Source organism: Rhamphochromis sp. 'chilingali' (assembly GCF_963969265.1).
Source record: "Rhamphochromis sp. 'chilingali' genome assembly, chromosome: 12".
NCBI lineage: Eukaryota > Metazoa > Chordata > Actinopteri > Cichliformes > Cichlidae > Rhamphochromis > Rhamphochromis sp. 'chilingali'.
In genome coordinates, this window is record NC_137939.1 from 3,915,093 (window position 1) to 3,936,315 (window position 21,223).

General features: G+C 38.3%; 1 protein-coding gene across 2 annotated transcripts in view; it reads left to right on the plus strand.

Annotated features, from left to right (window-relative positions):
• The window catches only part of cpne5a (copine Va), an 83,000-nt gene extending 63,394 nt beyond the window's left edge, over positions 1–19,606 (plus strand). For both annotated transcript variants that reach the window (XM_080899774.1, XM_080899775.1), the window contains 7 exons: positions 6,038–6,084; positions 8,226–8,407; positions 11,213–11,340; positions 13,924–14,026; positions 16,419–16,476; positions 16,725–16,798; positions 18,113–19,606. In XM_080899774.1, coding sequence (XP_080755900.1) covers positions 6,038–6,084; positions 8,226–8,407; positions 11,213–11,340; positions 13,924–14,026; positions 16,419–16,476; positions 16,725–16,798; positions 18,113–18,298 — 778 coding nt within the window. In that variant the 3' untranslated portion in view covers positions 18,299–19,606. The remainder of the gene's footprint in view (positions 1–6,037; positions 6,085–8,225; positions 8,408–11,212; positions 11,341–13,923; positions 14,027–16,418; positions 16,477–16,724; positions 16,799–18,112) is intronic.
• The last annotated feature ends 1,617 nt before the right edge of the window (positions 19,607–21,223 follow it).

Here is a 21,223-nt window from a genome sequence, read left to right on the forward strand (position 1 = left end):
TTGCAGATTTCCCAATGTTGACACAGACTTTGATGTCTGCTCTTTGGGGTTTCTGCAAAACGCTCTGGTCCTGTTGTCAATCATGCGACACACGCTGCTGCCCATGCTGTGCTGCTTTCAGACACAACAGGAACAGTCCTGGATATCCTTTATGTATAGACACAGTATAAGAGAGGTTTGCATGTCAAAATATCCCATCATAAAACAAATCTCCATAGGATCTATTTACTTTTCCACCCGACTGTCAAATTACCATAATTGTGAAAAATTTATCAAATAAGAAAAGGTGCATAAAAACTGGTGCTTTGAACAGACTGTCGATTTGAAGCAGATTGCATAACAGACTGATGAAGAAAATAAATCAGAATAGGCTTACTAGTGCTGAAAGAAAAACAACGACCATGTTGCCTATCCATGATGGGAAAGATTAACTGTATCGTTGAAAAATGATACACATGAAGAGACTGCCAATTTGGAGGACTGGAAACAACTTAAGACAACTGCAAATACTTGTCATCACTGAGTTAGATGATATTTAGTTATATAATTTTGTCAAATGTGTGTCTCAAAATGTTTTGCATTAGCCATATTATGAAAATTAACTTCACCTATTTAGCCTCAACCTTTAAATGGGTGTTGAGAAACACTGGAAAACTGCTAATGGGGGTTTGGGAGCATTTGAAATGAGAAGTACAGTTTGACAGCTACATTATGTGCACTTTTATGCTGTTTTATTTAATTATGTAGCATGTGAAAAATAAAGATGCTTAGAGAAACAAGAGGTTAGCTGTGTGAGAACTAAGTCAGAAACAAGGTATATTTCCTACATACATTTAGTACAAAAACATTTTTACTGTGAACAAATACCACAGTTTTGTGATATTATGGAAAAATACAAATATGTAAAAGTTGAATAAGATTACATTGGAAAGTTACTGCGCATTTTGCAAGTTTCTTCTAATCACTAGAAAAAACTTGCAAGATTTAGTTTTGGCTTCATTTTTGTTTTGATGTATTCTCGTTCGCAAGAACAAAAAAATGCAGTTCGTGGATTCAGGCACAGAACACTCTGTGTTTGTCCCGTGGATCACTTAGTTTTGATTTGGCATCTGTACTTGCCTAGTGAAAGAGATTAGTTTTCTTCAACTGATGCAAAAGATTCTACTTGAACGCGTGCCAACACCGTCATTCAGACAGATGATGAGAAATGTGAGTAGGAGCCTGAGCAGCAGGCTGTATACAAAAGATCTGATATCAGATTTGATATTTTAGATCGCTGCTATTGATTTCTCTCCTTTCATGTGTGTTTGCTTTGCTGTTCCGTTTCTAACAGGTGATAACTAGCACGGTGCATTTTGGATGATATGTGAAGCAGAGGGGGGAAAAAGCAATTTCTTTTCAAGACCCACCATTGCACTCTGACTGGTTTCACAGTGAATTGGTTTTTCATTAATTTTCATTAACCTCCAGTTGTGGCAGAGATATAGTCAAATAGAGGTAATTAAAGTCCAAAAGCCACATGCTGCTTTGAGAGGCTAATGAAAGATTTATATTCTTTTCATCACATATTGAAATGTTTCTTTTTAAATTAAATCTCTAGTGAGATTGGTCATATAAAGGCTGGTGGGGAGCTTCTCTTGTGTTGAGATCTTATTAAGGTTTAATAGTTTCATCCCAAAATATCCTGAGAAATTGATACTGGGTTTTTTTTAATTGGATTTAGGTTAGCTTTGTGGTCAGACTGCAAAATCGCACTGCACAGAAACATACAATTTCTTTTCGTCTGCTTCTTTTACTGGCCTTTGCTATTTGCTGACTTTTGAAAGAGAGGTGTTTCTCAGCTGTGACACTCAGTCTTCTGCAAGGTTATTTTTGTGATGCAGTGTTGTTCCCTTTATGTGTATCTGCATGTGTTTGTCTGTCATGGCAAAATGTGGTCATGGACTATAAACTTCATCAAAGCACTTTCACATGATAACTAAACAAGATGTACTGATGCTAAACCCTTACAGATATTTCTGGTCTGCTAGGCTGTGCAGTCTGGTGATTTGTTGTGATCATACAGAAGTTTGAGTTTACCGTCACCAGAGGCAGAACAGTTCACTTTGAATTCTTTAAATTTATGTATGACAAAGATATACGTTTTGTCCAGGGAATCGGCACAGCTAGAAACAGTAATGACAGTTTCCAGCAGTGTTAGTGCTGCTACTCTTTTTGATAGCCTCTTCTACTGCCACATGCTGTATATTCATGGATATTCATGGGGTCTATGTCCCCTTTGCTGTTTTCCAGTTTTACATTCGCCCACTTAGCTTTTTAATTTGTTTTTAGCTTGTTGCTCTTTTGAAAGTCTGGCTGAATGTCGTTCTCACAGTGCTTGATAACCCCAATACTTTACAATCATGTCCCATGCAGTTTTTTAAGTTTCTAAATATGCAGCATATAGAGAAGTAGTGGACTACCTAACATTACACCTTCTGGAGCTGTTCGGCTTTGGAAACCCATACCACAAAGCTCCCAGCACAGTTTTTCTGCTGATGTTAACGCCACAGGAGGTTTGGAACTCTGCAGCTATTGAGTCAGCAAAGTGTTGGCAACTTTTACACACTATGCACATTGACAGTGGCGATCATGCTCTGTAACTTCGTAGCTAAGTTGCTGTGGTTCCTAAATGCTTCCACTTTGCATTAATGCCACTTTCAGTTAAAGATCTAGGAGGAAGAAATTTTATAAACTGGCTTGTTGTTGTGGTGACATCCTGTTACAGTACTACGCTCGAATTCAGTGTAATCTATAGAATGACTCATTCATTTACAAATGTCTGAGGTGCTTTTTAAAATCTAGCTTAGCACTGCTATAAATGGACAAAGTAATAAAGAAACCCCTGTCAGTATAACAGTTAGACTGCATTATGTATTTATACTTTGCTAGTAAAAGGGCAGCGATTTATTGAAACATATGCAATAGAATGGAAATGCAGCATATAAGGCAAAAAACAGTAATTCTAAGAGCTTGAAAGTAAATATTTGGTATGACGTCCGCATATTCAGAGCTCTTATTTGGATGTTGGCTGCCTTTTGTTCCATTCTCTGTGAAGATGAACATACACTGCTTCAGTATTGTTGAGGTTCAGGCTCTGGGGAGGCCAATCCATGACTTAGTGTTCCACTGTGTGTTTTTCTATCCAGGTATGCTGTTACTGGCATGGTGTTTGGGATCATTGTGATGCTGAAAAATTAATCTCTTGCCAGTCAGATGCTTTCCAGATGGTGTTGGATTAATACCATGGCTAGGTGAAGCAAAACATAGTGGCGCTGATGGTGCTTTTTTACCTTCAACATCCATCAGTTTTGAAATGTTCCCCAACACCATTGGCTTAAATGTTTCCCTAAAGTTCTACCTCTCTCCTGACCCCCTTGGGAAAGACTTAGAACAGTTTGAGCCAAGTATTTCAAATTTGGATTCATTGATTTCCAGTTCTTGTGTAATTTGGCATACTGCAGTTGTTTCCTCGCCATTTCCTTCCTTAATAATGGCTTCTTGATATCCTGTGAACTAATTTCTGATGTGGATTCAGTGAATAGTAGGTGGATTAACTGAAAGCCCAGTTAATCTATGACAGGTCTTTGCTGGCTTTTTAAAAAGTTGTTAAGGACATGACTTTCAGATACTGTTCATCTGCAGTTGATAGGCTTTATTTAGTCGTGAACTTTTTCTTTTGCCCTCCACTCTTCCAGTTTCCTCATATTTGTTAAGGAAGCATTGCGCACAATGCTGAGATAGTTCTTTGGAAATCCCCTCGTTGGTACAAAAATACAATGTTATGAATGTCTAACCGTGTTAGTATATTTTACAGATTGAACTAATAAAATGGGCAGACTGCGCATAACAAACCTGAGATAGGTGCCTTTTAATGCTTGAAATATGCACAGGTCAGTGTCAAGAGGCTTAACAGACAAAAAATCATTCCTCTGAAAATGGTCAGGTATGAGAACTGGATTGAAAATTTGTGAAAAAATTCCAATATCCTGTCAAAAACCTTTGAGAATTTTTGCTCATGGCCATTTAAAAAACATTATGAGAGAGTCTGGCTCATTGGCAGCAAAATATTAAAATAACGAGAGGTAGTATAGGTGCACTAATGAGGTGGCAGTGGATTGTTAATTATCTTTACTGTTGTGGCAGTCTGTTCACTGGTGTAGTTTATGTTTCCAGAGCATACTGATGAGACTGTAAATTAACTGTAGGTACATTGTTTGTTCCCGGTTTTGCATTGCATACAATAACCCACCCTGCTCAGATTGCTTAGTCTGCAGGCATTTCACATTACAGGCCCTTGCCATATGGTGTTTGTCTAACTGGAAGGGTAAAGTCAATATGACACTGATACGTTTCTGCCTGTTTTATACTGTTGCTGTAATTCAAGGTGATCCACAAACTGTTTGGGGAACCGTCATTTTAGCTTGGAACAAAACTGAAAGGAGAGGAGACACTGAGTGGCAGAGTGAAAGGACAAACCGGTGCCAAGAGGGAATTGTCGGACTACCTGTGCTGAAAGATTTGTGTTGAATTAGATTGTATGAGGCCATTTAAAGGCTGATGTCAGATTTAAAAACGCCTGGTGAAATATAGGAAATGGTGATGGTACATTAATTTGTCCACTGAGTGATACATTGCTCGAAGAGGAGCATAAAAGTTAAAAAAATGACAGAGAAATTACCAGCTGTCAAGAACAAGGATAAAAATAACATCTCCAGATCAGCCATTGGTTGTTTGCCAAAACTGGCAATATTACAGCATCAGTCAACATGAATGCATATTGATTTTTTTGTCCCAAGAACATAGGCCTGCAGTGCTGTCCAGAGGTTTTAGGTACTTTAAGGTGTTTTCTTCCTTCCTATACGCAGTATCAATTTGGAGACATTTAGAGAGCACAAAACTGAACTATTCATTTACAAATATGATGCAAGGTAATGCTATGTGATGCAAAAAAACACTTCAGAATTTGAACCATGTTGTGGGTTGAATTTAGGTCAGAGTTCAGCAATTAATGTTTAAGTATGAAACTGTTCATAATGATCCAACAGACAATTTGAATAACATGCCCAGAGTCTACTGTCCTGTAGTATTAATGCTAACCCACCATCTAGCTTTTCTAGCCAAACATTCAAACTAACCACAGAAATCAGACTTTCAAATCGAGGCAACATGCCACCACAACAATTCCCCTTTGTCAGCTGAATGCTCGGCTCAATGCTGATTAATGAGCTGAGGTCAGAGCCTCCCCAGGAGGACAGTGCCATTATCTACAATACTGCGCTTGTGGGAATTTCTGAATGGAGGTGAAGCTAAGAAAAGGCAATCAGTGTTAATCGCAATGAAAGATCTACGCCCTTCTTCCTTTCGCTCCCTTCGTCTCTCTCCCTCGGGAAATAAACAGATCCAGCAGAGACTAGTTAGGCCATGTTTAGTTTCTTTTCAAGGTTTTGGCTATCATTATGGGCTCATGAATAAAAAATATCCAGTAGTTTTTGACTTCTTTTTTTGGCTGTAGGTTGCTTTTTCAGCCTGGGCGCAGTGAATGAAACTGAGTTACTTTATTCAGATGCTTTGTTCATCCCCATATCTTTCCGGATGTTTCATTAAGCCAGCTGCAGCGACTCATTATGTGTTTGTACAAATCACTGGGGAAATGGCTGTACTCTTATCAGGTTTTCTGCTTTTTATGGTCTTGTAGTTGTGCTGTTAAATCTTTAAGTAATGTAATCATTAAAAGGCTTGAACAGTCCTCTGGATGCAGTATAGCAATAAATAATTTATGTATGTATCTCCTTCGCTGTTTTAAAAATTAAACTATTAAAGCCTGACTCCAAAAGATATATTGTCAACACTGTTTGTGGTTCAGTTTTGTCGCACCTCTTCTCAAATAAGACCACAGAGGATGCTGAAACCTGGGAGAGCTTCATTAAACTGCAGCACCGAGTTTTCCTGCCTCGCTTTTGTTAATAGCATCCTTTCCCCTATTCATCTGTTTCAGGACTCAGATTCACTTCACAGTGGCCATTGATTTCACAGCATCAAATGGTGAGTGTTTCAACAACAACCATCGCCCTGCTCTGCCTCCATTTGTCATCTCATGTATAACTAGAAGATTTGCTATTATTCAAAGAGGGGCTGGAGTTTCCTCTCTGCCTGTGATCTCCCTTTTTTTTCAAGGTGTTCACATGTCAGACGCTATTAAGCGCTCCTGCCAGCCTGCAATATATAAAACGAAAACTTTAAATCATATTAGTGATAATTAAAAAAGATGGTAGCTATAGTATATATACCCAAACATGTACAAATATAAAAATGCACAAAATCGAAAATCTTCAGTGGCCGGAGACCGTGGTATGAATAAAATTTGTGCGCTCGTGTACAATGAACTTGTGATCTTGTTGCCTGTGTGACGATTACTTCAAATGCAGCGACTGGGTTTGCAGCTGCTTGCAGTCAGTTGCCCTTTTTAAAGTGACTGGTGCATCAAGACAGCGATAAAGTGGCAATAAGCTGGATTCAGTTGATATCAGTATGAAACTGAAGGGGTTCAAGTTGTAATTACATGCAATGTTTATGATAATAATGTGATTAACTGTAATGAATCCAGAAAGGTTGCAAATGTGTCATCATCTGTTGCCGTTTACATACCCAGAAATTCACATTTACTGCTAACGTTCAGTCAGAATCTCCGAACGCCACAGATTTGATACAGAAATTCAGAAATTTCACCACAAATAGTGACAAAATTACTTCAGGATGTTGATTTAACTGCAAAATGACATAGACGCTCTGCAATTTGCTCTTATTTAGGAATACAACCAGAATACAACCAGCTCAGTTGAGTTCCTGATGTGTCATAGATGTCTTGTGGTGCAGACTGACTGCATTTTGAGAGCAACCTGTCTGTGTTATAAATTAGTTCAACTCAATTCACTTGAATGTTATTTATATGCCGCCAATTCACATCAACAATTGCCTCGAAGTCCTTTTATATTCTAGGTCAAAGGCCCTGCAATAATAGAGAGAAAATCCCAACAATAAGTTGTACCACGTTCATAAGTGATTAAACTTCTGTTAAAAACGCCACTAGGTTTGCAAGAAACCTTAGATCACTCACAATCCTCAGAGCATTATTGCCACAGGCTTAGGGGGCAATTGCCAACATCACTAAGAGGGTAAATTTCACTGGCTGACTGGCCAGGTTGCACTCCCAGGTGTGTTGAGTCAGGGTTTTCCCCTCCCAAGCAAGAGGTTTCCAGGATGTGGATTTGAGGCAACACAGCGTGTTGGTTAAATAGCAGTTTATGCGAAAGTAACTGCTCAATAAACAACATTTTCCACACATAGTTTTGAGAGATATTTGCAGAGAGTGAAGTTAAAATAACAAACAGTTGAAATTTTGGAAAGTCTGTCTGTTCCTGATTGCTTGGCCACTTGCGTGCACAGCTGGGATTCTTAGTTTCTTGGGCTGGCTTTTCCCATAGTGCCTCACACATCTTATGGCCTTCACTGTCACCAGATGTCAGCATAACTAAATACCTAGGGTATATTTTAAACCAACGTGCTTCACGGCACCATCTGCTCCACCATCACTAACAAAAAACCAAGGGAATATCTTTTGGAAGAGCAATTTTTCATCCCTCCAGTAGAACTAACACCAAAGCACACAGAAGACACTTTATACCAGTGTTTATTTTAATTAGTTATCTGTCTCTGCATAATGTTTAATGGCATTGAAGCTTTAAAATATAAAAGTAGATGACCAGTCAAGCACAGATGCCAAATCCTCTCAGCTGAAGCGTCTTTTTTAGTGTAATCAAACACAAGTATTTATTGTGTTTCTGACGAACACTCATTAGATCCATCTGGGATAAGTTGTAATAAAAATAAGAGATAAATATATTCAGTGATATCATTAATCTGTTTAATAATATTATCCAACTACTAAATCAGCAAACATATTAATTCTGTGAGATAATAAGGGCTCTTATTATCTGGAGGGAAGCCTTATAGTGCAAAATAAATAGACATCAAGTTTTACAGTTATTTTCAATAAGGCAGTCATTTCCTCAAACCCAAATCTTCAGTTTAGCTTTAGTTTGCTCTTGTTTCCCCTGCCTCGGCTGTCAGTTTCCTCTCAGTCTGATGGTCTGCATCAGTGACTCTGACTTCTCTCTTCTTAAAAGGAAATCCATCACAGTCCACTTCACTACACTACATGAACCCATACCAGATGAATGCCTATGCCATGGCCCTGAAGGCAGTTGGAGAGATCATCCAGGACTATGACAGTGATAAGATGTTCCCTGCCCTAGGATTCGGTGCTAAGCTGCCCCCTGATTGGAGGGTTTCCCACGAGTTTCCACTGGTGAGTAAACTATGTGATTATTTTAGACACCGACGTTGTATTTCGGCATCTGGTTCATTGACTTAATCTGAATCAGTGGGAAGATGATTTTGGCCCTCCCACTGGAGGTGATCCCAGGGAGTGCTCATTTGTGTGTTTATTTTCTACGTGTGGGTAAGCATGTTGAATGTGCAGTGTAGATGTGTGCATTTTGAGATAAAAGCAGCTACATCTCTGACATGCGGAGCTCAGGCTGAATTCCATTTACCTTTTATAGTGCAAATTAGGTTCTGTAAGGCTGACGGCTTCTTAAATCAATTTAGCTTCACTCAGTAATGTGCTCTGGCTGCTGCATAGTACAGCCTAATGAGGACTGTGTCTACAGGGTAATGTCTGCATCACTCCATGTTTCCATTAAAACTTGTGAATTAAGATTCATCTCGGCATATAATTGAAGTCTCTCTTTTTTTCTTGCCATACTCATGTAAGTGGGTTTAAAAGTAAAGTTAAGTCTTGAGTGAAATGTTTCTTATACTGTGTATGTTTGCTTTGGACTGTGCCTTAATGGGCAAGGACGCTAACCTTTGAAGCTAAGTTTGACAAGAACATCTCTGTCGGCTAAAACAGTGTTTTCAAAACGCCATTCAGCCCTCAACTCCACACCAGTATTTTAGAAGTACCCGTGGCACATACAGTTACTGCATCACTATTGTTATATTATTTACAATACTGATTAGCTTTGACCAAATTACAACCTGAAGTTCCTCGACTCTCCATGCACAGTTATAAAGCAAGTGAGTCTTTTGATCTTGTTGTTATTTCTACATTTCCAAACTCCAGAACATGCAAATCTAAAGAGCTATTGGCTTACAGTAAAGAGGGTTGCAAGACTGATCGTAAAAGACATGAAACTAGCAGAAACCTGTGATGCTTCAGTGTCAACATGTTGTCCTGAGGTACAAACTACCAAGTGCATAGACAGAAAACATGCCCACCACTAAAATAACATTCACAAATTTCATATTTGAGATTAGTCCAGGAAATGTATGAAGACAGAGTTTTTTAAAGGTTTTAGAACTGGTGAAATGAGAGTGCCTCTAGATGGATGTGTGCGGCTGGATCACTTATAGACATCAGACACCACTTCACCACTGGCGCCAGCACAGTGGTGAAGGTTCTGGTATGGACTGTGCTCATTAAGGATGAGCAAGTTGGAGCTTTTATGCAACTCCCAGACCTTCTGCCAGCTATTGGAAGATACCACACAACACTGCAGCATTCAAGAGGGCGATGAATTTTATGTAGGACAATACTCAAGCATCAGAGCAGCTTAAGAGCTCAAGAATGACTGAATAATGACCTAACCTTTTCTTCCTCACATGGCTTAAATCCCGCTGATAATTTGTGAACCTGTCTCAGTGGTGAGCTTTACAGACAGTGCAGGGGAGTCTGTTTTCTTCTTCATTAAAAATTGATTGCAAAAAGTGGAATAGCTGTTAGACCGCTGGTTATATTTTAATATTTTTAAAAAGCCTAAATGTTGTTTAATTAAATTTTCTGTTGCATTTGTTAAATTTGTAACACACAAACTTCCTTAAGCTTTTTCTTTGCTAAATATTTTGATTTGTAGTTGAGTAAAATTGACTGAGAGCACTGCTTTTAAAAAATTAAATAAATGTAGTCCTAAATAAATAATTTTGTCTCTTAGCTGGGCACGCGGTGGATATGGTTCAGTTTGTGGCTATGATTGGCACAAAACACTACTTTAAATGAAGCTCTGTATGAATATTTGATTCTTTAATGTGTTAGCTAATTTTTTAAACTACTTTTGTTTGATTGAGGAAATCTGGCCATCCTGCCCACACAGAAAAAGACATTTTAACCACTACCATTCACAGTTAAAAGTTATGTTGTATTGTTTTAGTCATGAATGGTTTTCATACATGCACCGCTGACCGATGGGACCTGAAATGATCCTTAACCTGCTAGTCCCCTTCACATGAACTTTACTGTACAGCATAAAGATTGCACAATGTTTGATTTCACAGATGTGCAGGTAATGGTCTAGTGAATTGTTCTACTCGAGTAACCCTGGTGTCTAAATCAAAGTAATTTAAGTACCATCACTCTGATGATTGGTGGCTTAAGCCCTCTTCTTCAGTTTCACCATCATCACACACTCAGCTTATTAAAACACTAGCAGCTCTTGCTGGATGTTTCCTAGAGGTTTTTTTTAAGCAAGTCGTGTTTTTTAAAAATTATTTATAGTCTGTCTTGATATATTTATGAATTTATGAATTTATTCTTCTTCCTGCTCCTTTTCATGCATGGAAACAGTGTTACTTTAATTGAAAGGAAGGTTGTGTATGGGAATGCATTACTGCTGTACCATGTGTGAAACAAAAAAAAAAAAATAATAATAATAATATTATATAAATAATTTTATGTCATTTTCTGTGGTGTTACCTTTATGTTAGTAAATCTCTGTAGCAGGGAGGGTAGAAAGTGGTGTCGCTATGTGGTTGCTGCTAAACTTAATACAAATACAGAGCTTTAAAACAGGTTATCACTAGTCTTTCCAGTCTGGTTTGGTCCAACATGCTGCTGCTTATAAGCATAGTGACCTTCCAGCTAGCAAACATACTGGAGTATTTAGCACATCCACTTGTATTCATCTGAAAATCTAATAAATCACTTTAATCACTTTAACAGTTTAACACTTTAACATGAGATTAATTTTAACAGGTTAAATACATTTTTGTTGATTGTTTGACTCTGCCATTGTTGTAGTTTTTGTACCATTTATGTCTTGTTGTTTTTCCTCAGAATGGCAACGTCGACAACCCGTACTGTAATGGTATGGAGGGGATTCTTGAAGCGTACCATCAAAGCCTTAAGACAGTTCAGCTGTATGGGCCCACCAACTTTGCTCCTGTTGTTAATCATGTGGCAAGGTACCAACGCAAACATCTGTCCCAGTGGATATATGACAGAGTGCAGTCGCCCTTTCTTTGAAAGTCAGTCTGTAAATAATCTTCAGCAGGCAGCCATGCCATCAGAGGCATTAGGACAGTGAGTGATGGTTTCTCTGTGAATTGAGTAGAAATAATGAAGGGAAAATAAACAATCAGCTGCCAGGCTAAGACAAATAGAAATGGTAATCAGGGATTTGTGGTGCCAGACGTTTATTTTGCAGACATATAACGTGATGAACGTGGGGAGGTAAGGCGGCGTCTCTGGGAGGGAACTTGTAAATGGTCATGCAGCCTTTCGTGACATGTATCGATGAGCCACGCTAGTCACTTAATGAGTTTTACTGTAAATGAGGCATGGCATTAATTCACCATTACAAACTCCTTGTCACTGCAAATAGAGTAAGTGCACAAAGTGAATTAAAAAGCTGTGCCTACAAACCGACAGCAGTATATTAAACACACAGAAGACATAATGTGCTGTTTGCGGCTAAAAACAGTTGTGATATTACTATATTAAGTCCCATGTATATAACGTGTCCCTGTGACCTGTGTTTCAAGTGTATTTGTTAATATTTTCCCCATAAAGATTAATCTTGTAGTAGAATAATAGAGCTTATGCAAAAAGATTTATTCAATAAAACGACGCGCAAAATTTAAACTAACAAAATGTAACATATATATCTATATATATAGATATATATATATGCCCTGCCCACCCCCTACAGCTGACAGAAGGTTAAAGGATGTCATATCCATCCTTACGTAATTACAAACTATTATGGTGCTAAAATAGAGCTTTTTCCTATCTGCTAGTAAGTAGATCATCTGTATTTAATCAAAAAGATAAATCAAAATACAAATGTGATCAGAGAAATGTAGTCTGAGTAGTGAAAATGTGTAACTTGTTTTCATCTGAAGGGCTTTTATGTCACTTTTTGTTTCAGTATTAGTTTTGCAGGTTTTCATGTAGATAATATTTGCTTTTCTCTATCTCTTACTGATTTGTATAATAACAGTTATAAACTGTGAAGAATCCTTTTCCCCAGTGATGTTGTAGAGTGGGAGGAGCTATTTCAAGCCTGGAATCATCCAGTCTTAGAGCTTAAAATCCTGTTATATGCCTCACTAACAACTGGCAGAAGCTAAAGATTAGGGTGTTGAGATAACTGAAAGCACAAACTGCAGCTTAAATTAATTTAATTTAAAACGCACCAAAGAAAACATTCCCCTGCAGACCTTTATACATAATGTCAATGAATAAAAAAAAAAGAATAAATAAAAGTCTCAGAAGGATGTCCAATTTAAAACTGATGAAAAGATAACTATTTGCATAACCAGGAAATGATCTTAACAATGCAGTTCATTTGAGTAGTTGTGTTTAATGTGCATGTTCAACTTTTCCATCCACCACAAGAAGAAAGCTGATAAGTTATTGAAGTCAGGAAATGTTGATAAAAGGGGGAAAGATGTTCATGCATGATGCATAATGTATAGTAAATGTACGATGTTGAGTTGTTAATGTTTTAGCCAGTTTAAGGATCTCATCTGTGTAGGAATCTACAAATTGAGTTTGACTCTGCTGTTAGTACTCTGCTAATACGCTGAACAGTCTCCAGTGAGTGTGGCCTACATTGTTGTAAGTCAGCTAAGGAAGACAAATGCCACTTTAATCCCCTAAACAGCAGTCATCGCTTTTGCTGTTGTCACAGACAGGGCACGCTCTTTGATTAAACTGTCGGTGCCTCACAGTCAATTTGACCAAGCAGGATGCAAAGAGTGAAGCTTCACCTCTGACCTGTCCTTGGCTCTTGCAATGATCTGCCACATTTCTCCCTCTTTTTTTGCTCATCAAGTCTAGTAAGATGAATGCAAGGCAATCAATAATGTTCCAGAAGAATAAGACTGCTGCACTTGCATAAACAGTTTAACAAATTATTCATAGAGCAGCCAGCGATGGGCGATTGAATCTAGGCCACACTCACTGTGGTGTCTCTGATGGGTTTCGTAAGAGTGTCTAGATAGACCTCTGAGACGTGAAGAGCTATACAACATATTTTTCTTCTTTACGTGTCTATATTAAGCTCTTGTGTCACACACTGTGCGGAGAGAGTTTGTTTCTGAGGAATATATTTTTTAATGTATTTTTTATCTCTCACACAGTTGTTTTCTGCTCCTCTAAGAGTTTCTCTCTGGTTGCTCCTGCATGCGCGCTTTTCATAACTTTTTTTTTTTCTAACATGAGCTGTTGTGCTTAAATCATTCTGTCACAGTCAGTTTCACGATCGTGGCTCAAGAGTTGGGAGTTCGCCTTGTAATCGGAAGGTTGCCGGTTCGAGCCCCGGCTTGGACAGTCTCGGTCGTTGTGTCCTTGGGACAAGACACTTCACCCGTTGCCTACTGGTGCCCCAGGGTGGCTGTGGCTACAACACATTCACACACTTGTCATCACCAGTGTGTGAATGGGTGGATGACTGGTTGTGTAAAGAGCTTTGGGGTCCTTAGGGACTACTAAAGCGCTATACAAATACAGGCCATTTACCACTTACCATTTCTTGCACCCAGGTATGCAGCAGCAGTGCAGGACGGATCTCAGTACTTTGTCCTGCTCATCATCACTGATGGAGTGATTTCGGACATGGCTCAGACCAAGGAGGCCATAGTGAATGTAAGTGCTGATTTAACACTAGCCTGAGGATATTAACCTCTCTCTCTCCATTCTCCTCCACTCTGCGGGACATTGGTTTTGCAGGTGCTTTAAGCTTACTGTGGCACTGTTCTCAGGCTTTCTGTTACTTTGAGGGTTTATAAGCCAGTAGCACTGGATTTGAGGATTTATGGGATGTTTTCTACCCCACTTCTTAGAGGCTCAGTTTGTCCAATATTTTTATTTCTTTCTGAGACCCTCAAGAGGCTTAGAGGCTCAGCTGAGATTCAACCTCTGTGCTCTGATCTGAGATCTGAGGCAACAGTGTTGCCAATTTTTTTAAAGTTTCATGGTGTTTGTTTTGTCCCATACTGCCTGCTGCATATTTCATGTGTCTTGACAACACTGCAGCTCACCTTTGGCTGGAATCTGCCCGCAGAGGTAAGGCTGACGATCAGTCATCGTCGAGCGGGTAGAGCCTTACAGGAACACAGTGTTCAGACCCCCAGCAGACTGGGTTTAAAGGGAATTTGCGACTGTTAATCAAACCATTCGAACAGCCACACCTTCCTTTTAAGATCTTGTCTGCTGCTCTGCGCTCTGCTCAACCTCAACCTGCCACATCCTGCAGCCACTGGACCTGACTTCGCTCTCTTTGGATGGAAGAGCTTCATTAGGTATTCAGCCTTTGCCCTGGAACGATGAATCATAAACAAGTAACTGTGTCCAACACTCAGCTCTGCATATTTTTTTCTTATCTGACAGAACAGCCTCAGAGGTAAATACAGTCTGCAACTCTTTTCCTTTGATGTTTTTCCTTGAAACTGAAAATTTCATTTTAATAAAATTGTAAAGCAGAGCCTGCTTTTAGCCCGAGAGGAACAGACATAAATTAATTTGTATGCGAAATTTAGATTATATCTGCAGTTGTCACTTTGCTGTTTGGGTGAGACTGACTCAGGAACCTCATAAAACTGTGGATATTTTCCTGTTAGGGAGCTTAATTTGGGTCTTCATCTTCGAGCTTCGGTGAGATGGAGCAACCTGATACAGAATACGTAACAGTGTTGGTACAGAATCAAATGAAAGCTACTGCAGAGGCAATGTACATATTTAGATTTTGTGGTAAAAGTTTTGTGAAGAATTAAATTCATGGGCATGATTGAAACATGGTGGTGCCATTCTTCCTGTCCCAAAATATTTCTGTAGTCCTTTAATATTAAATGAAACTGCTGATATCACAGCGGATATCTACTGAGTCCCTTTAGATTTGTTGTGGTTCTCTGCAGTGAAAGTGAAGCATCAGAAAAACTGGAGGAGTGACACTTTACAGTACACGCAAAGTAACAAATGGTGTAAACTGAATAATGCAGCTCAAGCAACAGTATCAGCTCTGGCAAGTATATACCTGAGGGTTTTGGTCTGCTGGAAACTGGGAAAATAGAATATATAGGCTATTTTGTGCGAGAGCAAGAGGTCATGAGGAATAACACTAGTGGAGAAAAGAAATAATAGAGACTGAGAGAGAAAAACGATAGAGACCATGAAAGGGGAGGTCCTCCTCAGTCTATTTACTCCTATCTGTGACAGGCCTCTCCCCTTGAGAGGTTTTTCCAGGAAAGCTGACCTACTTTTGCCCCTGTGAATGCATTTCTACCACAAGCATATATCATTCATTCATTCGTGCCAGGGCTTTCACGTTCTGCACACCAATGCCATGGTCTGAATTTATGCAGTGCAGTAACCTCTACACCACAAACCGTTGAGAAGATGCCCCCTTTTATCTTGTAGATTTATGATTTGTTTTGACTGTCGTTTAAATAGACACAACATGCGGCCCTTTTCTGTTCTGATGTTAAAAGCATTTGAATCATTTCTATAAGCAAACTTGAATAAAGGGTTTTATACTGAGTGGTGTTTGCAGGATTTCTGCAAACTACAAGAGCATTGCATAACCTTATGTTATCTTTACTATGAGATTGTGAATGTGTGTATATTGGTTAGCTAACAAATTCTGTGCGTGCTGACAGTTGTATCCACCTTGAAGGCCCTGGTTTGAATAATGCATTTTGCGTTTTCTCTTGGCTCCTTTGGGAACAAAACTATACAACACAATGTGATGTGTAACATAGTCAAGACAACGTTCTTATGCTATTTCTAATTTATATTTGTCTTATTTTATCTTGCCCATTATCATTTATGTCTTCTCTGGGGAATTGTGCATGTCGGTTCATACTGACTGTTTTAATGAGATGTGTGTTGGTGGATAAATAAACGTAATTGGAAATGTAACCCTTTCATGCTCTGCGAAAAACTTTGATGGCTTTGGTTCTTTTTTGTTTTTTTGAAAGAAAATATTGTATTCCTGGCATGTGACTGACAACTGACTGTCTCTTCTTCTTGTTTATGACAGGCAGCCAAACTCCCCATGTCTATCATCATTGTTGGAGTTGGCCAGGCTGAGTTTGATGGTGAGAATACTAACTACACACAAAATATGTGGAAAGCACTTTGTTGCCTCTTCGGATTAGGGATGGTTTGTTTTATTAAACCAGCTCAGACTTTCTGCAAAGAATAATAAATATTGTAAATGACTTCACAGTATGAAGACATATTTGCTCTGGAAAGTTTCATGATGAACTAAAAAAGAGTGTATACATAATTTTGATGCTGAGGTATACTAGAGATTTGTTTAAAAATCCATTTTTGTTCTCTGTAGCAATGGTTGAGCTGGATGGTGATGATGTCAGAATCTCCTCACGGGGGAAGGTGGCAGAGAGAGACATTGTACAGGTGAGACGTCTCGGCTCGTCACGGGAAGGAACAGCTCATTTTCTATAGGCATAAAAACATTAGGCAACGGCGACCTTATGTTCTGTTTTTTATTCCAGTGCAAAATATCTCTTAAAGTATAGCATACATTTTTCAATTTCAATCATATCGGTGATCTCTTTATCTTCCAGCTGCTTTATTCATACATACAGTCAGCATTTGTTTATGCACAGATGCAGGTACCGCTGCAGCATTTCAGTCAGGCTGAGTTCTGGACTTTGACTGGGTCATTGCTACATCTGGATTCTTTTCTTTTTTGGCTATTCTGTTTATATTTGCTACTGTGATTGGGATCGTTGTCCTGTTGCATCACCTAGTTTTAGCCAGGTTTCATACTTTGGACAGATACCCTACATTTGAATATTTTGGTAGGAGTTCACGGTTCACTCATTGACCAAAAGGTGCCCAGGTCCTGTGACTGCAAAACAAGCCTAAATTACCACAGTGCTCGACAGCTGGTATGAGGTTTTGTGCTGAAATGCTGTGATTGATTTTGTCCAGATGTGGTGTTGTGCATTATGGTCTCATCTCTCATTGTTACAGCACTTTTGTGATTTTTTTCAGATGCAACACTTTCTCCTGGAAACCCTTCCAAACAAGCCATACTTATTCAGTCTTTTCATATTGTACTGTCATGAACATTAATGTTTAATATGCTAACTGAAGTCTGTAGAGTCTGAATCATAGTTCTTGGGGGGGTTTGCAATTTGTCCGAGTATTGCACAGTCTGAGCTTGAGGTGAATTTGCTGGAAATGTGTTAAAACACATGTGAATGCTTTAAACCAGCAACTTGCCAAAACGTCTTCTTTAATAGAGGTGCTCACACTGGCTGAGGATCATTTTAAGTGCATTTGATTAGCAGCACCTCGGTGCTCCTTAAGCTTAGTCTTAACTCCCATGGAAGCAGTAAGGGTGTCTTTCACAGCACATCTTATAGTTGTGAGAAAACTTGATTGTTTTCCACATGACTGTATGCACATCAATCTACCACTGTGGAGTCTTGCAATAACAGGACCATAAACTTAGCACAAAATTGTTTGCAGAATTTATAAATTAACCAAAACTAAATTAATTTTCTTATAGACCTACATGGCTTATAAAATTCTCTCTGTAATCAGAGGAGTCGCCCCCTTCTGGACATTACAAAGAATTTTCAAACCTTGGTGTTCCTTTGAGTCATCATTTCAGTGAACCAGCCAGGAAACCAGGAAAACATTGCCAGTTTGATTCAGGGATTTTTAAAAGTAATGTGTTTCTTTCTCATGTCACAACAGTTTGTACCATTCAGAGACTACATGGACCGCACAGGTAACCATGTGCTGAGCATGGCTCGACTGGCTAAAGACGTACTGGCTGAGATCCCTGACCAACTGATCTCCTACATGAAGAGCAGAGCCATTAAACCCAACCCTGTGCCAGTGTATTCGCCCAGTGATGAGCCGCTGACCAACCCCGTGTGAGCCCCTCCCCGCCCACACACACAAAGCTCTGCGTCGGGCAGAGCAAGGTTGAGATTGATGGGAACCCGTCTCCACCAACACTTCTTTGAAGCAAAAATGCTTTTGAGGCCCTTCCGTAAATATTAATCCAGCGTAACACAAAGATGATGAGACTCCATTGTGGTTTGGAGCAGTGAGACTGCAGAGGGGAACCTGCTATGATGAGGGAGCTTACTCTCTGAGTGCTTGAGGACCGGAGCGCTGAGAGACCGGTATGAAAGGAGCTTTCAGTTGTTCACTGTCTAACCTGACAAAATGGTGATGTAATGGATAGCAAGTGAGCCCATAAAGAGGGCCTGTTTGAAGGCATAAATATATTAGGATGTGCCAGTGTGTATCATGCTTGTGATACCTTTTGGAATCAATGTGTGTAAACTAGGAAATCATGTGTATAATAATTTATTTATTTATTGCAGGAATGATCTGTTCATTTTAGGGGGTTTTAAAGGGTGGGGTATTAAAGTCATATTTCCCCAGAAGTTTTCCACCTTATATTTTGTGACCAGTATAATAAAAACGACCCCCATTTCTACTTTGATAAGGACTGTAATATAAGAGCATGTGACAAAACCCATTCAGCAGTTTATTAATCATGTTCACCTATGAATAATCTTTAATTGCAAGCTATAAAGTAGAGCACCTCCTGCGAGCTGTTGCTATATAGATATTTTAGCACCATGTCTTATACATCTTTCTTATATTTATATTTACAGAATGCACTAAATATTGTCCAAATAAAAAGCACAAAGGCAATAGTGGTGATAAGCTAAAAAAAACCTCTTATTTTGAAAGGACTAGCCACAATGACAATAATGGAAAGGGCCCTGAATATTTTTTGACACTGTCTTTTTTATTTTAAAAAGGATTATCACTACTATTATACTGATATTTAAATGAACTTGTATCTATCATAAAAACAAGCACATACTCACTTTTCCATGTAGTATGCAAGGAAACGTAGATAAAACTATTCTCATGCTGCCATCATTTTCCATCTTGCTGCTTCTTTCCATTATGTTTGTTGTGGTGACAGTTTAATATCTGAGATTTAGTTCAGTATTTTTAAAGGAGACTTCAAATACGATATACTTTTGAAAGACTGATGTCAACTAACAGCCATTTTTCTCCTCATTAAATTTGATTTGTTTGATTTTCCCCAGAATGAAGATTGAACAATCATAAATCTTGCAACAGAGTAAAAAATATATTTAGGCACTGAGTGTTTTTTTTAAGTGACTGCGCAAAACAAAAACAGACCTTTTTTTTTTTATTCCATCCTGTCTGCTGTCTTCTGTCTCTCGACTGTTCTCAGATCATTTTGTTTTATACTAATGCACAATGGCCCATTTTTATAACTCATCGGGATGCTATTTAAATGCTTAAAAACACAATTGCACAATTCTGTTTTAAGATTTAGTTTAAGCTTGTTAATATATCTATATATCTATATCTATATATCTATATATCTATATATCTATATATCTATATATCTATATATATATATATATATATATATATATATATATATATATATATATATATATATATATATCTTTATGGCGACTGTGTATAAATTGTGTAAAAAAACAAAAAAGACAGTTGTGGCCCAGTTGTGTACATCAAGTTATCCATATATAATGGCCATTTTCACATAGTCACTCAATATCTTGATCCAGATGTGCCTATTTATATGGAAACATATCCAAATTTAGTTACCCAGGTGTGATTCTGCCAGCATGTTTTAAGATGTACACACAGAAAATGTTGGAGATGATAAAACACTTGTGAGATTAGGACTATTTCAGCCAAAGGAGCTGGTACACACTGTCTCCGCCACTGCTCTGCACTTTTTTATACTTACAGCTCTTCACTAAGAATCTTTGAAGTAATAAATGCTACCAGTGTCATCGAGCCTTGTTGTACAATATTCAAAGTCAAGACTTGTTTACAATTCAGCTGTGGCATTTACATGGCCTCAAGGAAAAAGTAAACATTCATGGGTTTTATTAAGAAATTCCTTTCTGTTTTGTTAGCACAGTGTTTCAAAATGATTTCACTCAATGAAACTGGAGAACTAACGTTTAAAAAGATTTTTTTTGTGTTGTTCTCTGTGAATGTGAATCTCGGTTGTGTTTTCTTTTGTGTTCGGAGTTAAATGTGTTTGCATAATTCATGTTGCTTTAGAGTTTTTGTTTGTTGTTCTTTGACTCCCATGGCTGTGTTGCTCTCAGAGAGCAGAAAGAGTCTGATGATACTGCAGAAAGTCAGTCCTGAGGTGCTGAACTCCTTCTGTCATGAGTCCAGCCCCATATTTGGGTTTCTTTCCTTTAAACTTTTTCATTAGTGATGACATTTCCCTCTCAGAAGACAAAGCAGGGTTTAATCTGCTGACCGATTTCTTGGTTCATCACATTTCAAATTAGGCTGAGTTACATAATGGTCAAAAATACCAGTATGCCTCTACGGAAAGCTATTTAACACGATGATAATTTTTTTTTTATAAAAAACAGAAAATGTCCTGATAAGTCTTTTTTTTTTCTTTTACAGAAGTTTATGGGCATTTCTATAAATGTCAAATGATAAAATTCAGTGTATGGTTGAAAATATGGGAAAACAACCCCCCAAAATGAATACGGATTCTTTGTTTTAAAATGCTACATACTGTACTGTATTTTTCAGTCAATCTAAGGGAAACAATTTGTACTGAACACATTTATCATAAGATGAAGTATGAACTCAATAACTTATAAATATAAGTAATATAAATATATGCAGGCCTGCACTGCTTTTTGAAATGCTTCATTCAGTATTTAATGATGACTCAAAAACATTGTACGTGACACACAAAACAAACTCTAAACGAGAACAACCATCGCATTTGCAGGA